This window comes from Pelodiscus sinensis, chromosome 18 (genome assembly GCF_052426305.1).
Source record: "Pelodiscus sinensis isolate ZL-2025 chromosome 18, ASM5242630v1, whole genome shotgun sequence".
NCBI lineage: Eukaryota > Metazoa > Chordata > Testudines > Trionychidae > Pelodiscus > Pelodiscus sinensis.
In genome coordinates, this window is record NC_143069.1 from 2,425,857 (window position 1) to 2,442,729 (window position 16,873).

Sequence of the window (16,873 nt, forward strand, 5' to 3'; positions counted from 1 at the left end):
GCCATCTCCGTCCCCCGCTCGGCTCCCCTTCGGCAATGTCCGCCTCCGCTCGGCTCCACGTCGGCCATTTCCGTGCGCGCCCGCTGGGGCTCGGCTCCCTCCGCCTCCCTTCGGCCGTCTCCGTCCCCCGCTCGGCTCCCCTTCGGCTCTTTCCGTGCGCTCCCGCCGGGGTTCGGCTCCCTCCGCCTCCCTTCGGCCGTCTCCGCCGCCGCTCGGCTCCCCTTCGGCCATTTCCGGCCGTTTCCGCCGCCCGCGCGGGGCGCTGGCTCGGCGCGGCTGCGTGCCCGGCGGGCGCCATTTTGTGTGCCTGGCCGCGGAGCGCGGGGCCGCGCCGTGCGCCCCCCCGTACAGTGACTGTGCCCCGTGTGCCCCCCATGGCCGTGGAGAGCCCGAGTGCCCCCCCCGCCGCCTCCCCCCCCAGCCCGCACTCCGCCCCCCCTTCTCCGTCCGGCCACCGCCACGACAGCGGCAGCCGCGGCCCGCCCCGCCCGCCGCCGCAGCTCCTCCGCCACGGCCCGGACGAAAGGTCCAGTAACCGCCTCTCCCGAGCGCCTGGCTGTCCGTGTGTCCGTCCGGCCCGCGGACCAGGTTTGGGGGGGGCGGGGGGCACGGAGCCGGGGCCCCGGGCAGCCAGACGGGACGGGCCTGAGGCAGGGGGCGGGGGGGCCGGGGCCTATAGGGAACGCAGGGGCAAGGGGGGTATGAGACAGGGGCCTATAGGGAATGAGGGGGTTATGGGGCAGGGACCTCTATGGGGCAGGGACGGGGGGGTATGGGACAGGAGCCTATAGGGAATAAGGGGGTTATGGGGCAGGGGCCTCTATGGGGCAGAGGGGCTATGGGGCAGGGGAGTAATGAGACAGGGGCCTCTATGGGGCAGGGGAGTAATGAGACAGGGGCCTCTATGGGGCAGGGACGGGGGGGGGGTATGGGACAGGAGCCTATAGGGAATGAGGGGGCTATGGGGCAGGGGCCTCTATGGGGCAGGGACGGGGGGGTATGGGACAGGAGCCTATAGGGAATGAGGGGGTTATGGGGCAGGGTCCTCTATGGGGCAGAGGGGCTATGGGGCAGGGGAGTAATGAGACAGGGGCCTCTATGGGGCAGGGACGGGGGGGTATGGGACAGGAGCCTATAGGGAATGAGGGGGTTATGGGGCAGGGGCCTCTATGGGGCAGAGGGGCTATGGGGCAGGGACGGGGGGGTATGGATAGGGGCATATAGGGAACGCAGGGGCAAGGGGGTTATGGGGCAGAGGGCCTATGGGGCAGGGGGTTGAGACTGGCCTATGGGGCAGGGACGGGGGGGTATGGATAGGGGCATATAGGGAACGCAGGGGCAAGGGGGTTATGGGGCAGGGGGTTGAGACTGGCCTATGGGGTAGGGACAGGGGGTATGGGATAGGGGCATATAGGGAACGCAGGGGCAAGGGGGTTATGGGGCAGAGGCCTATATGGGACAGGGGGGCTATGGGACAGGGGCCTGTGGGGTAGGGGCAGGGGAGTAATGGGAAAGGAGTTTATATGGGATGCAGGGGCAAGGGGGTTATGGGGTGGGGGCCTGTGGGGTAGGTGCAGCGGGGTTATGGGATAGGAGCCTATAGGGAACGTGGGGGCAGAGGCCTATATGGGACAGGGGCTTGTGGGGTAGGGGCAGAGGAGTTATGGGATAGGAGCCTATATGGGACGCAGGGGCAAGGGGGTTGTGGGGTGAGGGCCTGAATGGGACAAGGACAGGGAGGTACAGGACGGGGAGATATAGGACAGGGCCTGGCCGGGCTTGAGATGGGGCTGAGGGCAGGGTTCTGGGATGGATCTGGGGCAGGGCAGGGGAGGGGGAGCCTAGAGTAGTTTGGGGGCAGGATCCCGTGGGGTGGAATGCCTGGGGCAGGGCCATGGGGGAGGGGAACATTAGGGAGAGAGGGTAACCTGCGGGACAGGTCTAAGCTCAGTCAGGGGCAGGACCCTGGAAAAGGTTTGTATATTGGGCGTCCCTGGGGGAGGGGTTATCATAGGTCACAGGGGAAGGGGGAACTTGAGGAGCAGGGCTTGAGATCTGTCTGGGAGCAGGATCCTGTGGGAGGAACATCAAGGGTTTGGGGTGGGGAATCACAGAGGAAGAAAGGAACAAACAAGAAGTGGGGGTAGGGCAGACAGTAGCTGAGGGGGGCAGACGTAGGGGCTCTGGGAGAAGGAAGGGAGCAGTGGGGAAGGAGTTATGTTCCTAAGGATAGGGTAGGTAGCTGCCAAGACTTGGTGAGGAGTGAAGCTGGTGGCACCGGGGGCAATGAAAGGCTCCGAAGGGGGGGTGTGGGCCATTTGTGGTCTCCCAACTTTTGGAGGGGTTAAGAAAATGCTTTGTGGACTCCTTAGTGAGGCCTTGGACGCCATAGACCAGCTGGGCCGTTCTGGCCTCATTAATGTCCCCTTTGTTCTCAGCTTCTTCATAGACCCCTGCAGGTTTCTTGGGGGCTTTGAGGAGTGTTAAGTGTGGGCAGGAAGATATCTGTGATGTAATGAGAGGTGTGTAGTAACATGGGACGTGTTGGGCAGTAATAGCCCTTGTCTCCCCACTCCCTACCCATTTTTATAGAGAGACTTCCTCCCACAGTGGGAATCCCCCAGTCTACCTAGGTACTGAAAGGTGGATAGTTCCTTAGAAAAACCCTCTCTCCTCTTGTCCCCAGAGATGTTTGTGAAACACCTTTCCCTTGCCAAAGAAACATAAGTGCAACTGTTCCCTTTGTTAGGATGAGCACTTGCTATCATTTGAAAAAGTAGAGCCAGAGAGCATTGTACAGTGCACAAAAATAAACAGCTTAATTATGTATGTTTGAGAGAGAGTGTTGCTCCCCTTCCCCTTCCCCTTCCCCTTCCCCTAAGGAGGCAGTTGTGTATTTCAGAGAGCTGCTTGTATGTATTAGTGTGCCTTCCTCTTTAAGGAGTTCTGTATTTCATGTGATGCAGGGGTTGGGGTGGTAAGTATTCTCTTTTATTGAATAATTCAATTATACGTTTTCCTTTCTTTTCCCCACCACTAAAAAAAAAAAGTCCCGAGACCATGGTTTTAGACATGTAAGAAATGAGTTAATACAGTATGTTTACAAACCAAGCAGAATTCTTCCCATTTGTGTTGACTTTTAGATTCATGCATCCCACAGATGTGAACTACAAAAAGTCACAAAAGCACACAGTTTTCTCCCAGAATATGTCTGCTGTGACGTTTAAATGGCATGGGTACCTGAGCAAAAGGTCATCTGGCTCAAATCCCTTGATTCTGTCTAGACCTAGGATGCGGATCCCTTTCTTTGTTTGCAAACTCCATCCTCATTCCATTATGTGGAAAGCAGGCAGATTGCCCCTCAGCACAAGTCTGTTCATAAAGCAGAAAGTATGTTAAAAATATTTGGTAACCAACTCACAAGTGTGCAAAAAAAAATTGTGGCAAAAGAAATCACTGTTTCCCAAATGTCATCACACATTTCCCCAACCCCTATCCACAACGTATGTTACAATTGCTACCAGAGAAGTTTGTGCAGGACAAATAGTGATGTACAGTATAAGCACACCCTTTATAGGAATCTGTTTGACAGTGTCCTAGTTTCTCGTCTGTGTTTCCATGAGCCCTTTGTTTGTCCAGCATATTATAATGAAAAATTCATATGAGTTTGTTTCTCACAACATGAAATAAATTAGCTCATGTATCCACTTCCCTCCCCCCTCCCACCCCCCAAAAAAAGAATCTTAGTCATTCCTTTTGTCCTTCATATTGAACAAAAACACACATAATGTCCTGGAGTATTCCATCCAGTTTACATTTTTCTTACATGGAAAAGACAACATTAGTTTCTTAAAAGCACACACAAGTATATTTATGTGGAGTTGTGTTGCTCAGTTCCCTCTTGTTTACTCTTCTGCTGCAAAAAAATTGGAAATTTGTATACATTTGTTAGAAGGCGTCAGCTATAAAACATCATGAACACGCGTAATCCATTGTCAAAGACTAGTGGAGGATGTTTTTTAATTACAAATGTTGGTGCATTATAAAGGGACTTCCACGACTGAGTGAAATTGGAGGGGGGGAGTGTGTCCAAAACTGCAGTTCTACTTGTGTTATTCCTTTTGGTTTTTATTTTAGATGTGTTTTATAATGGGACCTTTCCCCCTCATATCCTACCTCTGACAGCTTACTTTTGCCATGAAGTCATAGGGATTGAAATGTCTCTTTGGTCAATGGGCCAGGGCCAGAGCTGGAAAAGGTTTACATATCTGGCTAAGCTGTTTCTAGCCCTGACAGTTCACGAGATGTGGGACCTGACAGTATGGATTTCTCCTTATTTGTTAAAGCCATATTTTTTGTTACAACATATTCATATTGTTAAACCTCTCAGTTGTTTCACAAACTGTAAGTACAAATCTTTATGCTTTCATAATAGATCCCTTTCCAAGCAAAATCTGAAAGACTTTTTGAGTCTTAGAAACTGCTGATGTCATCAGTCAGTAGTAGACTGTGTCTACTGTCAGTAGGAGCTAGAATGGCCAAAGGCAGTCAAGAAACTAGATATTTGGTGGGGGAGAATCTTATACCAATTTTCCCTTTATTTGGGCTAATGTAGTGCCACTTCTTCATAGAAATAGGAATTATTCTAGAATCAGAAGCAGTAGGATCCTAAACTGCCAAGTTTTGTGCAATTGTTGAGAGATTTCACAAATTGAATGTTCAGGGTTTGGCATTTTTAAATGTTGGTAAAGGAAGTGACAGTCTTTTAAAGTTTTCTTCTGATTATAGTCCTGCATTTTCAGTTCTGCCATGACCATAATCCAGCATTCAAGACCCTGACTCCAGTCATGCAAACGTATAGACATGGGTTTAACGTCTCTTCCATAAGCAGGCTCATGGAAATCAATGGAATTGCTTATTGTAGTAAGTTCAGCACATGTCTAAATGTTTGTTAATATTTTTGGTTACTTCCAGTTGATTTAAGGCAAAGATTTCTAGTTTTAGTAGTCCTTGAAATAGCCACTAATATGTCAGGTGAGAATTGGAGTGAAGGTAGATGAAGCGAGATGGTATTTGGAATGATTTAGTCTCATCTAGTATCTTGTAACCTGCCAGGACTAGAAGTGAAGAGCATGCCCCTTAGGAAATACAACAGCATATATTCCAAACCTCTGCTTCACAAAATACCAGCCTTGCAAACTAGTGTTGAGCCTTAGGTCTAGCAGTAATTTATGGCCTTGGTTGAGAAGTGACTAAACCAAATCCCAGACCCCAGATCAGTAGTCCTTTTCAATAGCGTTGTTATGCTTCTGGGTTTGTGACATCAGTCTAGTGCTGTGGCAGTGCCTGGACTGTCAAACGGTGTTATGACTTCACAGGGAGGGAAGGAGCCAACTCTCTAAACACAAATGACTTCAGTAGTTAGTAATCAGGGCAAATACATGCTGAGAGAGAGCTGGGTTACATTTTAAAGCCGTGTTTAAACATTTCCCTGGTATAAAAGTCCCTTCAAAATAGAAAAGAAAAGCAGTACAGGAAGTCCCCGGGTTACGTACAAGATAGGGACCGTAGGTTTGTTCTTAAGTTGAATTTGTATGTAAGTCGGAACTGGTACATATTGTAGGGGAAACTCTAGCCAAACATTTCTCCAGAGCTCAGTTTTATTCTCCCACACCTCACTTCCCTCAGTCCTGCAGACCAGGGAGACGCGGAGCGGCTTTTCTCGCCGCGGAGGACGCAGGCGGCGGGACCGTGGCGCATCTCTGCGGTCTGCTGGGGGGGGGGGGGGCGCAGCTAGTGCGTGGTTGCCTCACCCCGTTTGTAAGTAAGGATCCGATGTAAGTCGGATCCATTTAACCCGGGGACTGCCTGTAGTTTGTAACTTGGTTACAAATTGAGAGTCAGTGAGTGAGACCCCAGTTAACGAATGACCGCAGTTGATGTTCCAGATTGAAAACAAGACCTTGAATGGAAGGTAGCTTGCCAAAAAGGCTGAGACATTTAGAATGGAATTTCTGCCCCAACCTGAATGGTTCTGTATGTAACACAGTACCCTGTATTCTTGAGACCACATCAGTTTGCACAGCAAATATTCTCTTGGTTTCTCAGTTGACCTTTTCACACGGTTGCCATCTTGAGATAAAATCCAAGATGGCAACATTGTGAAGGAGGAGAGAAGAGGCAGGCTTTTACCCAGTTCCATTTTTGGCCTCAGGTTTGTACTGTGTCTCTCCAGGTTTTAAGTGCTCTAAAAGTATTTTTATTGAGAGACATAGGAGTCCGAATCCTGTTGAGAGAGAGAGACATACCGGTAATTCTCTGTGGATTCTGTTGAAAATCCCATCTTTAATGTATAGATGTCCCATCCATCCAGGCCTTTAATGGCCTTTATGGAAATCAGGCAATAACCTAAGCCAGTGTGCAGTAAAATGAGCTACAGAGCATCATAAACCAGCAAAGGATCCTGACACTGTTCCACATTCTGCCAAACCAGAAAGCAACCTTTTGAACTTTGTTCAGAAAGATTCTATGGCTGCACCATGGCATGATTGAAAACTTGTTCTCTCTTCCCACTCCCTCAGGTCAGCTCTTTATCAACTTTCTTGCCAGTTTTCAGTTTTCATTCTTCTTTTCGCTGATTTTGTTGTGAACTTTTTCTCCCCTATGGAATGTGCTGTAAAAATATCAGATTATTAATAGAAAACAAAATTCAGCTGGAAGCCTCCTGATCCTACGTTTTTTTGAGGGAGAAGAAAGATGTTTATCCCAAGGCAGTGTGCTGTACTTCTAGCTAGGGTTTCATATATTAGAAGTTAATATTTCATGATTGTGTGATGAGATCTCGCAGACTTGTCAGTCCAGTACACTTCTTGTTAAGCTGTGTTGGTGGTTCATTTTCAAATAGAGCACCCCCTCTATTACTTTGAAAAGATGCATTTTCTCCACATTTTGTGCATTCCATTATGCTGACCTCAGTTACCTTGCAGCCATTTTTCTTCGTTCATTAACTCTCAGGTTTTGTAGTCTGTGGATCTGCAGCACTAAAACAGATAGTGCTGTACATCAGATTTCATGCTTAACTGCACCTGTTGTGCAAATAACTGTTGTACAAAGGAAGGTTTTCTGCAGTTGTCTGACACTTACATATTGGTCACCATCCTAACTCTCCTCCCCCGTAACAAATACTTTGGATAAAGCTGTTTTTATAACTATAAATAAAATACTCCCAAGTGCATGTTTTGTAGCAGATAGGTTTATAGAGCAATTTTTTTCCCCTTTGGTCATACAGACTTCCTTCTCTTCCCTTTCCAGCTCCCACAGATAATAAAACCACTTGTTTCCATATGAAGCCAGTAGATGACGGCGTGTTTTTCTGGACCAACTTTCCTGGCTGTGATGAGCAAAATAATTATAAAATCTTTAGCATAACTAGTAAATTATTTCAGTTGTAGCTGTCAGGTATTTTCACTGTGCAAAATGTTCTCATCATTTGTCCATTTCACATGAGTTTTTCCAAGTTCAGACAAGTCTTTTTAGTTAAGTTAAATGGTGCTTTGTAAATATTTAGCCCTTAATTTTTCTTAGCCATTTTGATTTATTTTTAAAAATCTTGTTTTGTTTTTAGTAGACACGTTTGCATAGTAGAAATGCAATTGTTGCATAAAACCTTGTTGATTCCTATAGTCACGTGAAACAGAAGTTATTGTTAAAACAGAGTAAAAATTAATATACGGGGCAGGGGATTTAGTAAGCTCACAAGCGCAAGATTATTCTGATCATTTTCTAAATAGCAACAATTTCTCCCATTATTTGGAGATGGGTATGAATAACATTTTTGTTCTCTCTGCTGTCACATGAGAGAGTTCACCTTTATGACACAGCGTGTGCTTGAGGTGGCAGCTGGTTCATAGTACCGTGTTTAGGTCATTATTATGATTGTGATGTCATAAATATAGTACGATAGATAAAATTCAGCATTCTGCTAAGATAGCAGCATACACTGTACCGGAGACAGCCCTTGATAGAAAAAAGTGTGAAGTGACTATAGGAAGGCCACAAGATGGGTACACACTTAGTAAAGGATTTTCCCACAGTCAGCGTTCTCTGCAAATATGTTAGCCACTTAACCAACGTGGCTTCTTTATTGTATAACCACAGTGAATGTAAATGGTGAGCTAGCTTCTGAAATTGGCACAGCCTTGTCACTTGTAATAATTTTTATTCACACTTTTTAATTCATAACTTTAATCACCCTCTCTTTCAGATGCCCCTTTGCTATCATACACCAGATTTCAGAGTCTGGCGTTAGTTTCTATTTCATTTGTGTGGAAACCCAAAATCAAAGTAAATGGTGAAATCTTATTAGGCTCTCAAGAGTCCTTCTGTCCAAAGAGCTCAAAGCATTTTCCAGACACTAACGAATTAACCCACATACTTTCTCTCGGCGGTAGGCATTATAATTCCCATGTTATAGACCAGGAAATCCAAGTTAAGAGATCAAATGATGGGACCAAAGCAATTAAAATAAGTCACCGCCAGAGCCAGAGTTAAGGAATCCAGGAATGTATGGCTCCCTGCCCCCCCCCCCCCCCCATGATGGGCACTAGGATGTGTCACCTTTCCCAAGATTTTGCTTGATGTCTAAACATTTGTGGATAAGTGATTTTTATAGGCTGTCATATTCTTTTGAAGAATTGTATAATGACGAGGTAACTTGTATCATCAGAATTATGGCTGTTTAGAGTCCCAGCAAACTGTTTTACAAATTGCCTACCAGTAGCCCCAAGCTTTTACACGTACAGGTTGTCCTCTTGTTTTTCTAGAACAGGCTGACAGCTTCTTTCCTCCAAACTTCGCCTAGATCAGAGTGATTCAAGCAGAGCTGAAGATCTGTGTACTTTACTCGAAAAAAATGACGGCTGCGGCTGGGCATTGCAGTTAGGGGGATTGCCACATGATGTTGATAGGAGCACTTGTTCTTGTTTAAAGCCAACAGGGAAGGTAGGAAATTAAGAGCAACCTTGCAAAGCCCAGTTGTCAGGAGCAATTGAAGCAGAGCGACGCTCATGGGAATAATCTTTTCTCCCTTGGACAATAGCATGCATTCCAAACCATCTGTTGAGTGAATTTACCGTACCACAACAGGCCTGTAAAACGGTGGGTCAGCAGCAGTTGCCATAGGAGAATATTGATCTAAGTAGCCTGCTCAGTTTGTTTGTTTTTCCCACAACATAGTTTGAGCTAATTTTTTGTACTATATCCAGCTACGCACTGGACACTGCTAGGCTGCTGTTAATTCTGCTACCAACCTACCTACTGGCAAGATGGGGTGCGCGTTGGCTTATGTCAGCATTACAGTGGTGCAGCTATGCCACAGTACATTTCTAGTGTAGACGTACTCCAAGTGTCTTGAAGCCCAGTGCTGTGTGGTCAGTGCAGGATTATTCCTTTTAGTACTTTTTTCCTGCATCATTCTCCCATCTGATTGTAAATGTCTCAAATAATGAGTTTCCATTGCTTTGGAGAGGCGAGTGTAAAAGTTTAAATATGGGTTCCTTCCTTTGTGAAGCTACCGTTTTCAGTTGGTTCCAACCCCATGAAAACATGGCTCTTCTAGTCCAGGGTCAATTTTTCTGTTTCCTAGAAGGGCTGAGATTCACTAGTGTCCTAAGTCCCTTGTGATAGCAGGGAATCAGTTATGGAGGATTCTAACAAATAGTGCCTTCTCAGTGCTACAGAGAAAGATGAAAACCAACTAGCCACTCGCCAAATATAATGTGAGAACTCAGGGGTTCTTGCCTTCTCTCAGCCTGCTCTAAAGGGAGGAAAATCTTTCATGTTCTTTGTTTTGCATTTTATTGGTTGTCAGGCGTGTGTGTTAGATTTTGGAAGTGTTTAATTGGAAATCATAACTGGGTTAGATATGGTAGAAATGTAGCCGTGTTAGTCTGGTGCAGCTGAAACAAAAAACAGGACTGCGTAGCACTTTAAAGACTAAAAAGATGGTTTAATAGGTGATGAGATTTCGTGGGCCAGACCCACGTGAAAGCTCATCACCTATTAAACCATCTTGTTAGTCTTTAAAGTGCTACACAGTCCTGTTTTTTGGGTTAGATATGGTGACCTTAGAGGGCTTTTGTTTTAAACTACAGGTTGAACCTCTCTAGTCTGGTACCCTCAGGACCTGTGTGGTGAGAATTTGCCGAACCACAGGAGATCAGTAGTATCTAGCAGCATTACCAGCCCTGTCACTGCTTCCTGGGCTCTGAGAAAATATTTAGGGGTAAATCAGAGCTAAATAATAGCACAGAACACTGAGAACCAGGACTGATGGCTGTAAACAAACTTTATGGGACCATGGGAAACTTGGTAAGTGGTCTCAGAGGGGTAGCCATGTTATTTGTAACTTTAGAAACAATGAGTGGTCCTATGGCACCTTAGAGACTAACAAAAATATATAGTATCATAAGCTTTTGTGGGTAAACCCTACTTCATCAGATGGTTTTACCCACGAAAGATGATATTATATATTTTTGTTAGTCTTTTAGGTGCTACAGGACTGCCCACAGTAAGTAGACATGCAGCTAACTAAAATCGTGCCGGACTAGAGAGGTTGAACCTGTAGTAGCAAATCACAGTTTGTTGGGGGCTGGAGAAAGGGCTGTTGGACACCCGGTATTGTGCTGAAGCCTTATTTTAGATTCCGAGTAGGGATGCAATCGTGTAGTCAATTCACCAGTTATCTGATAAGCAAAAGCTTATAGGTTAATGCTATAGACTGCATAAATTTCCTTCCCCTGCTACCCCAAGGGGAGCTGGTTTTTAAAGTGGCTCTCCTCGTGGACCAGCTCCCGCCTGGCACCCCGCGCAGAGTGGCAGGGGGCTCCTCGGGAGCGGGTCCAGAGCGCACTGGCTGTCAGCCCCGCCTCTGGGGACCTTAGAATAGTCAACTAACCAATAAGAATTCATGAGGTTACTTGACTATTCAACCTCCCTAATATTTATCCTCCCTAATTCCGAAGTGGCAGAGGTAATTGCAGAGATGAAGGGAAATGGCCACTGGAAGGGGAAATTACAGTTATTTTACTTGTTTTCTTATCAACTTAATACATTTATCATTTGACTGGTTGACGTTTAGTCTGCTGGTGCTTACCTTTCAAATTGGACATGCTTGCAGGGATTGTGGTTGTGGTGCAGTAGAGAGATAGTACAGCAGCAAGCCTGAAAATAACCAGCCCGCTGTTAACACCTCGCAAATGCAAACCGAAACGGGCTGGAACTTTGGAGCCGAGTAGGATCCAGAGTGTTTGATCTCTGAGGGATTGGAGCTGGTTTCCATCCAGTCCAGGCGGATGATGACCAAACGTTCTCTTAACTGTTCTGAGTTTGCAGGGTTTTAGTCCGTTCAAAATAACTTCAGATGTGTTAACTGCATTACTCACTGTCTGGGAGACACTGGATTGTGGATGGGGGCTACCTGGCTGAGACTCAGCTTAGACAAGGCTGGGATGTTGTTGGTCAGATTTCTGAATTTACCAGAGGAGACGGAAAGGATTATTTCTGTCCCTTCAAGATGTGTGTGCGCCTTTGGTTGCTCTGCTGTGTCACCAGTCTGGGGGTGAGACACCCCCACTTGCTGTTAGAAGATCAAGTAGCAGCTAGAACCGTTTGGGCCTTTTTCCATCAACTGGTCACGAGGAAGTGGTGCGGGTTCCTTTCAGATGCAGACTGCCGCTGTTTTGTCTGCCTTCGAAATTTGTCTGCCGCCGTGGTGCGGATGCTTCTTAAATCTGTTGGGAAACCACAGCTGCTGTGGAATTGGCTGGCTTGCTTGTTAATCAGTGTTTATTTCTGGGAGCACGCAAGAGCTGTGCTGCGTGACCTACCCTAGCTGCATGCTGAATTTTGGGTTGATTTTAAGACTTTAGTTTTGACGTATAGGGCTGTAACTAGTCTAAGATCTCCCTGTCTACGAGATGCATCTGCCCCATGACTCTGTCACAGGCCAAGAGAGGCATCTGAGCTGGAGTTCCATCAGTACAGACTACAGGGGGTTTTTATTAAGGCCTTGGGAACTCGCATTTTCCCCAGTCCATATTAACCTAGGGATGTATTACAGTTCCTTTCTGTGGGTCCCCTTCTCTCCCCTCCCCCCCAGCCTTGCAGGGAGGCTGGTGTTGAGCAGGGCTTGTGGTGATGGGGCATGCTAGCATGGGGATCAATTGCTATTCACATAATGACCGGGTTACTTGATATAATCTGGGGGTATTGATTAGTCTGTTCACTTATGTAATGTAGAGATTTCCAAGGGCATCCAGAGTCGGCCAGGCCAGGCCTGTGTGTGACAGGTCAGATGCCCTTTTACCCTTTGTGAAATCCAGATAAAGCAATCCCCGAGCTACAAACAGACCTGGCTCCATGCTTGCAGTCTCAGCAAGGGAGGTTGAATGACTGGTCTCATCTCTAGGTGGAAAGGCTGAAGCACATTAGCAGGGAACAGTGGGGAGAGAGGAGTTTTGCACAGTTGCTGCTGATCCTAACCTGCAACTAAAGGCATGGTTTTGGTTTCAGTTTCCAGGGCTGTCAATCTTAGCATCTTTCAACAGCAGTGCAGTTAATGGGAGACGCTCCTGTAGAGACCAAAGATTAATGTTCTAAATGCTCCTTCCGTTTGAATTCTTTTGTTAGTCTATAAAGTGCTACCGGACCATTTGTTGTTTTTTTCTGTAACAGACTAACTCGGCTACCCCCTGAAGCTCCTAAGCAATGCCACTGTTATTGTTGTGCTTTGCCTTTATCAAAGAGGGAGGAGGAGAGCTTGTAACGGGTTTTAGACTGTACTCTCATCAGGTAGGGACAGTGCCTTCCCAGATGTCTACAGGGACGGCTTTGCCGCCAGGTCCTGTAGCCCATACAGAGTTGCCAGGAAGGGAGGCGTTAGAAGGAAAGTTTCGCTTCATTGCAGTACCCCCGTTACTAAGACATTTGAGGGAAGGGTTGCCCTTAAATTGGTGGCATATGTACCCTGTTCTCCAGACTCAGAGATAATACTCCGTCCATTCGTCTTACTCAGAACCATTTTAAATACAGAATTGAACAGTATAATTATCTATTGCTTGTGTCAGAGCATAGAAAAAATGGAAGATCAGAGCAGGATTAAGAACATGAGAATTCGTAGGATTTGGGAAGGGGTGAGCGATACTAAAAGACAATTCGGGAACTACTTGCCCCTGTACTTGCTTTGTAAATTTGATCTGTTGTGAACTTGGAGAAAGCTTTGCTTACCCAAACCCCAGTAATTCTTAACTGAATGTGACTAGAAAATCCTCTCAGAAAATTTCAGGCCTGAGTTTGTTTTATCTCCTGATGACTGTAGTTATGTGTGAACCTTGATAAGTAAATCCAAAATTAAGAGATCAATTACATTTTCTTCAGGCAGCATTCTTACTTGAAAATGAGTGCTCAAACAGCTATTCTTTCCAAGCCAAAGTCAAGCTAATTATAGATTAAGTTTTTTGATTGATTTTTTTAATTTACACACAAACATTTTTTTAGATCGTAAGAAGTCGCCTGTTTACATCTCCCTGAAGAAGAGCTAGATGCTTCTACAGTATGTGATTTGCTGGATCGAATGTAATAATTAGGAAGGAAAACAGGAACAATGGGGATTCAGTTATCATTTGTTTTATTTTTATCTTCAGGAGGACCAAATAGCTTGCATATTGCATATGGCCCTTTAACTCTAAGACTGCTATTGAATTTGTGATAATGCTCTCTAATATTTGAAGCGGTAATTTTGCAATCTCTGCTACCATGTGCTCAGTAGATTTATAGGCGTCCACTTTTTAAAAATCAGCATCGATGTAATCAGTTAAATAGCAGCGGTCTCTCTTCTCTGTATTTAACTGGGGACTGTGGTTTGAGGCGTAGTTGTGTGTATAGAGCAAGGTGGGCAATAATTTTTGACGGGGGCCACTCCAAGATTTGGGAAAGTGGTTGAGGGCTGCACTCTTCCATGATATTAATGGAGGAGGTGCAGGGTCTGGGGTGGTGGTTGGGTGCAGAAGGGAGCTTGGGGTAAGGGATTGTGGTGCAGGAGGGAGAGTGGGGTCTGGGAGGAAGTTTGGGTGAAGGAAACAGTTGTGATCTAGGGCAGGGGACTAGGGTGCAGGAGTTTGGGTTGTAACCCAGGGTAGGAGGGGATTATGATCTGGGGCAGGGGGTTGGGGTGCCAGATCTGGGAGGGGGCATGGGGTCAGAGGTTTTGGATATTTTGAGTGGTTGGGGAAGGGAGGAGCTGGGATGCCAGAGGCTGGCTCTGGCCAGGAGACTTACCAGCCTGCAGCCCAACCTGCCTGCCTGCAGAGCTAAATGCTTGCAGAGCTTAACCCGTTTCTCAGCCTGCCTGCCCCACACCTGCACAGGCTGCAGGGCCGTGTGCTTATGTGAATAACTGAGCCGGAGGGGAGGGGGGCATGGTGCTTTGTGTGCTGCCTATTGTTCAAACAGGCAGCTCCCATTGGCCAGTTTCTGGCCAGAAGCCGGCCAATGGGATTGTGCTGGGGCCGGGGGCAGTGCCTGAAGCCTTCCCCCCTTCCCTCCGGGCTCACAGTTTTGATAGAGAAACGGCCCCGCAGCTGCTTTTCTGAGCAGTGTGTGGTGCAGGTAGGGGCCTGGTGAGGGGAGAGAGTGTGAGTGAGTGAGATTTGAATTAGGGATGAAACTGGTTAACCATCTACCCGGTGGGGGCTGGAGCAGCAAGGGCTGCTCCAGCCCCCCAGGGCCCGCCACGGACAGAGGGAGCTCCAGCCTGGCTGGGCTGGAGCGGTCTCCCCACCCCCGCCCCCGTTTAATCAGGTAGCTGGTTAAACATTCCAGTTAACCAGTTAACTAATTACATGGGATTTTCCATCCCTCATTGGAACAGGCTCTGCTTGTATGTTTCTTTCTACTGAAAGGGGTTTTTCCAAAATGCCTGTGTTTTGTAACGCGACACAGATTGATAACAAAGTCAGTTGTCACAGATGTCTCGGACCATTTGGGGCTAGTGTCACCTTTTAGGTTAGAAAACCCCAAGACGTCCAGCTGGCTTGAGTGCCAGGTGTGATTTCGTCAGAGTGAAATGCCAATGTGGGTGTTTGCTTTGCAGGGAGGATGGGGAGCTGGAAGAAGGAGAGCTGGAGGACGATGGGGGAGAGGAGCCCCAAAATGCCTCTGAATCGCACGAGAGGGGCCGGAAAGAGAAGGGAGAGAAGCACCACAGTGACTCGGATGAAGAAAAAGCTCATCGGCGGATGAAACGCAAGAGGAGGAAAGAGAGGGAGAGGGAGAAAGAGAAAAGAAGAGCGAAAAAGAAAAGGAAATCCAAGCACAAAGTAAGTAAACAAACCTCCGGGTCCTTCTAGTCCTGCCGGGAGTGGTAGCACGGCTCACCTGTCACTATCCTACATGTCCAGTGAGTGCAATGGCTGTGTTTACATACCTTGTAGAGAACATGTGAGCTGTAGTCTCCCTGCATTGGGCCTTGCCAGAAGGATGGAGTTTATCGTTATGGCACTGTGTGGTGCCTTGAACCACATCTGTAATGGAATACGTGCTTCCCGTCAGGGGGGTAACAGTAAACAAATGGTGGGGAGGCAAAAGGTACCCTAGTAAGGCTTCTCTCTCCTTTTTCTGTTGGCATAGATCAGTGGGTGCAATGGAAAGGAAAAACGGTTTCATTTGGGAAACTAAGTCTCTGCACCTGAGACTAGTATGTGGCCAATTAAAATATCTGGCTTGTGCAGTCAAAGCTGTTTGAGAGCTCTCAGCGAACACAGGGTGCAATATGATCTGCTTTCATTAGAAACAGACGAAACAAACTGGTAACGTTCCCAGCTTGGGTAGAATCTACATTGAAGTTTTGAAATACACTCGAAGCCTCTCGCATTATCAGTCGTCAATTCAAGGGATGCTGTCAAGCCGGAATCTGAGTTACCTTAGGAAAGACTCGTTTCTATTGTGTGTGACAGGCCAGATGCCTGGCCACAAAGTTGGAATTCAAGCTTAGCGTGTAAGAGCCCCTGTACTAAAATGTGTTTGCCTTGCCGTGCAGCGCCATGCGTCTTCCAGTGACGACTTCTCTGACTACAGCGATGACTCAGACTTCAGCCCCAGTGAGAAGGGGCACCGGAAGTACAGGGACTACAGCCCTCCTTACCCTCCTGTAAGTATGTGCGATCAGACGCTTGTAGAAAAGCTGCTCTCTCCTGCACTGAGTTGTGGGCTTTGCACCCTGAGACCTGTCTGGCTCCATGCAGGGGCTGAAGTCTCTTCTGTGTCTCAGTTGTTTTTTCCATGACTTCAAAAAATTCAGTCCTTGCGTCACATGTCCCCTTTGCCCTTCCCTTGTCAACATGACACAAGCGCTTCCCAGCACAGAGCAGGTGAAAAGGAGCAAATCAATGCATTGCCGCATGCAGCTGTTAAACTAGTTATTAGGAACTCAGCATGAAGCAGGTTTGGTTTTCTTTCAGGACCAAGGGCCACTGAAGCCTCCTGGCGATGCCTTCTTCAGGGGGGCCTCCCTGTTCCGAGGCTTTCACCCTGTAGAGTAGAAGCTGTAAGGAGAGAGGTGGCTTGAGTGTAGCTTTCCGTGTGTCCTGGCTCCATTACACCCCCTCCAGCAGCACGTTGTATATACAGTCTCCATGAGGAGCTTGTCTGGAGGCCCTGGGAAAAGGCTGCCAGGGACCAGATGCATGGTGGATAGAAAATGAAATCACAAGGGGGATGGAGCATTGAGGCTCAGGGATAAAGATTGTTCTACTTCCTCCCTTCCTTGGCGAGTCTGGAAAGGGGGCCACACCGGGCTTCAGCACCACCATGCGTGTCC

The 16,873-nt window shown here is 47.3% G+C and overlaps 1 protein-coding gene across 1 annotated transcript in view; it reads left to right on the forward strand.

Moving 5' to 3' along the window:
* Positions 1-318: 318 nt before the first annotated feature.
* Positions 319-16,873, forward strand: part of ZC3H4 (zinc finger CCCH-type containing 4) — a 29,625-nt gene continuing 13,070 nt past the window's right edge. The window contains exons 1-3 of the mRNA XM_075915526.2: positions 319-526; positions 15,149-15,374; positions 16,094-16,204. Of these exons, the coding sequence (XP_075771641.2) occupies positions 375-526; positions 15,149-15,374; positions 16,094-16,204 (489 nt within the window). The 5' untranslated portion in view covers positions 319-374. The remainder of the gene's footprint in view (positions 527-15,148; positions 15,375-16,093; positions 16,205-16,873) is intronic.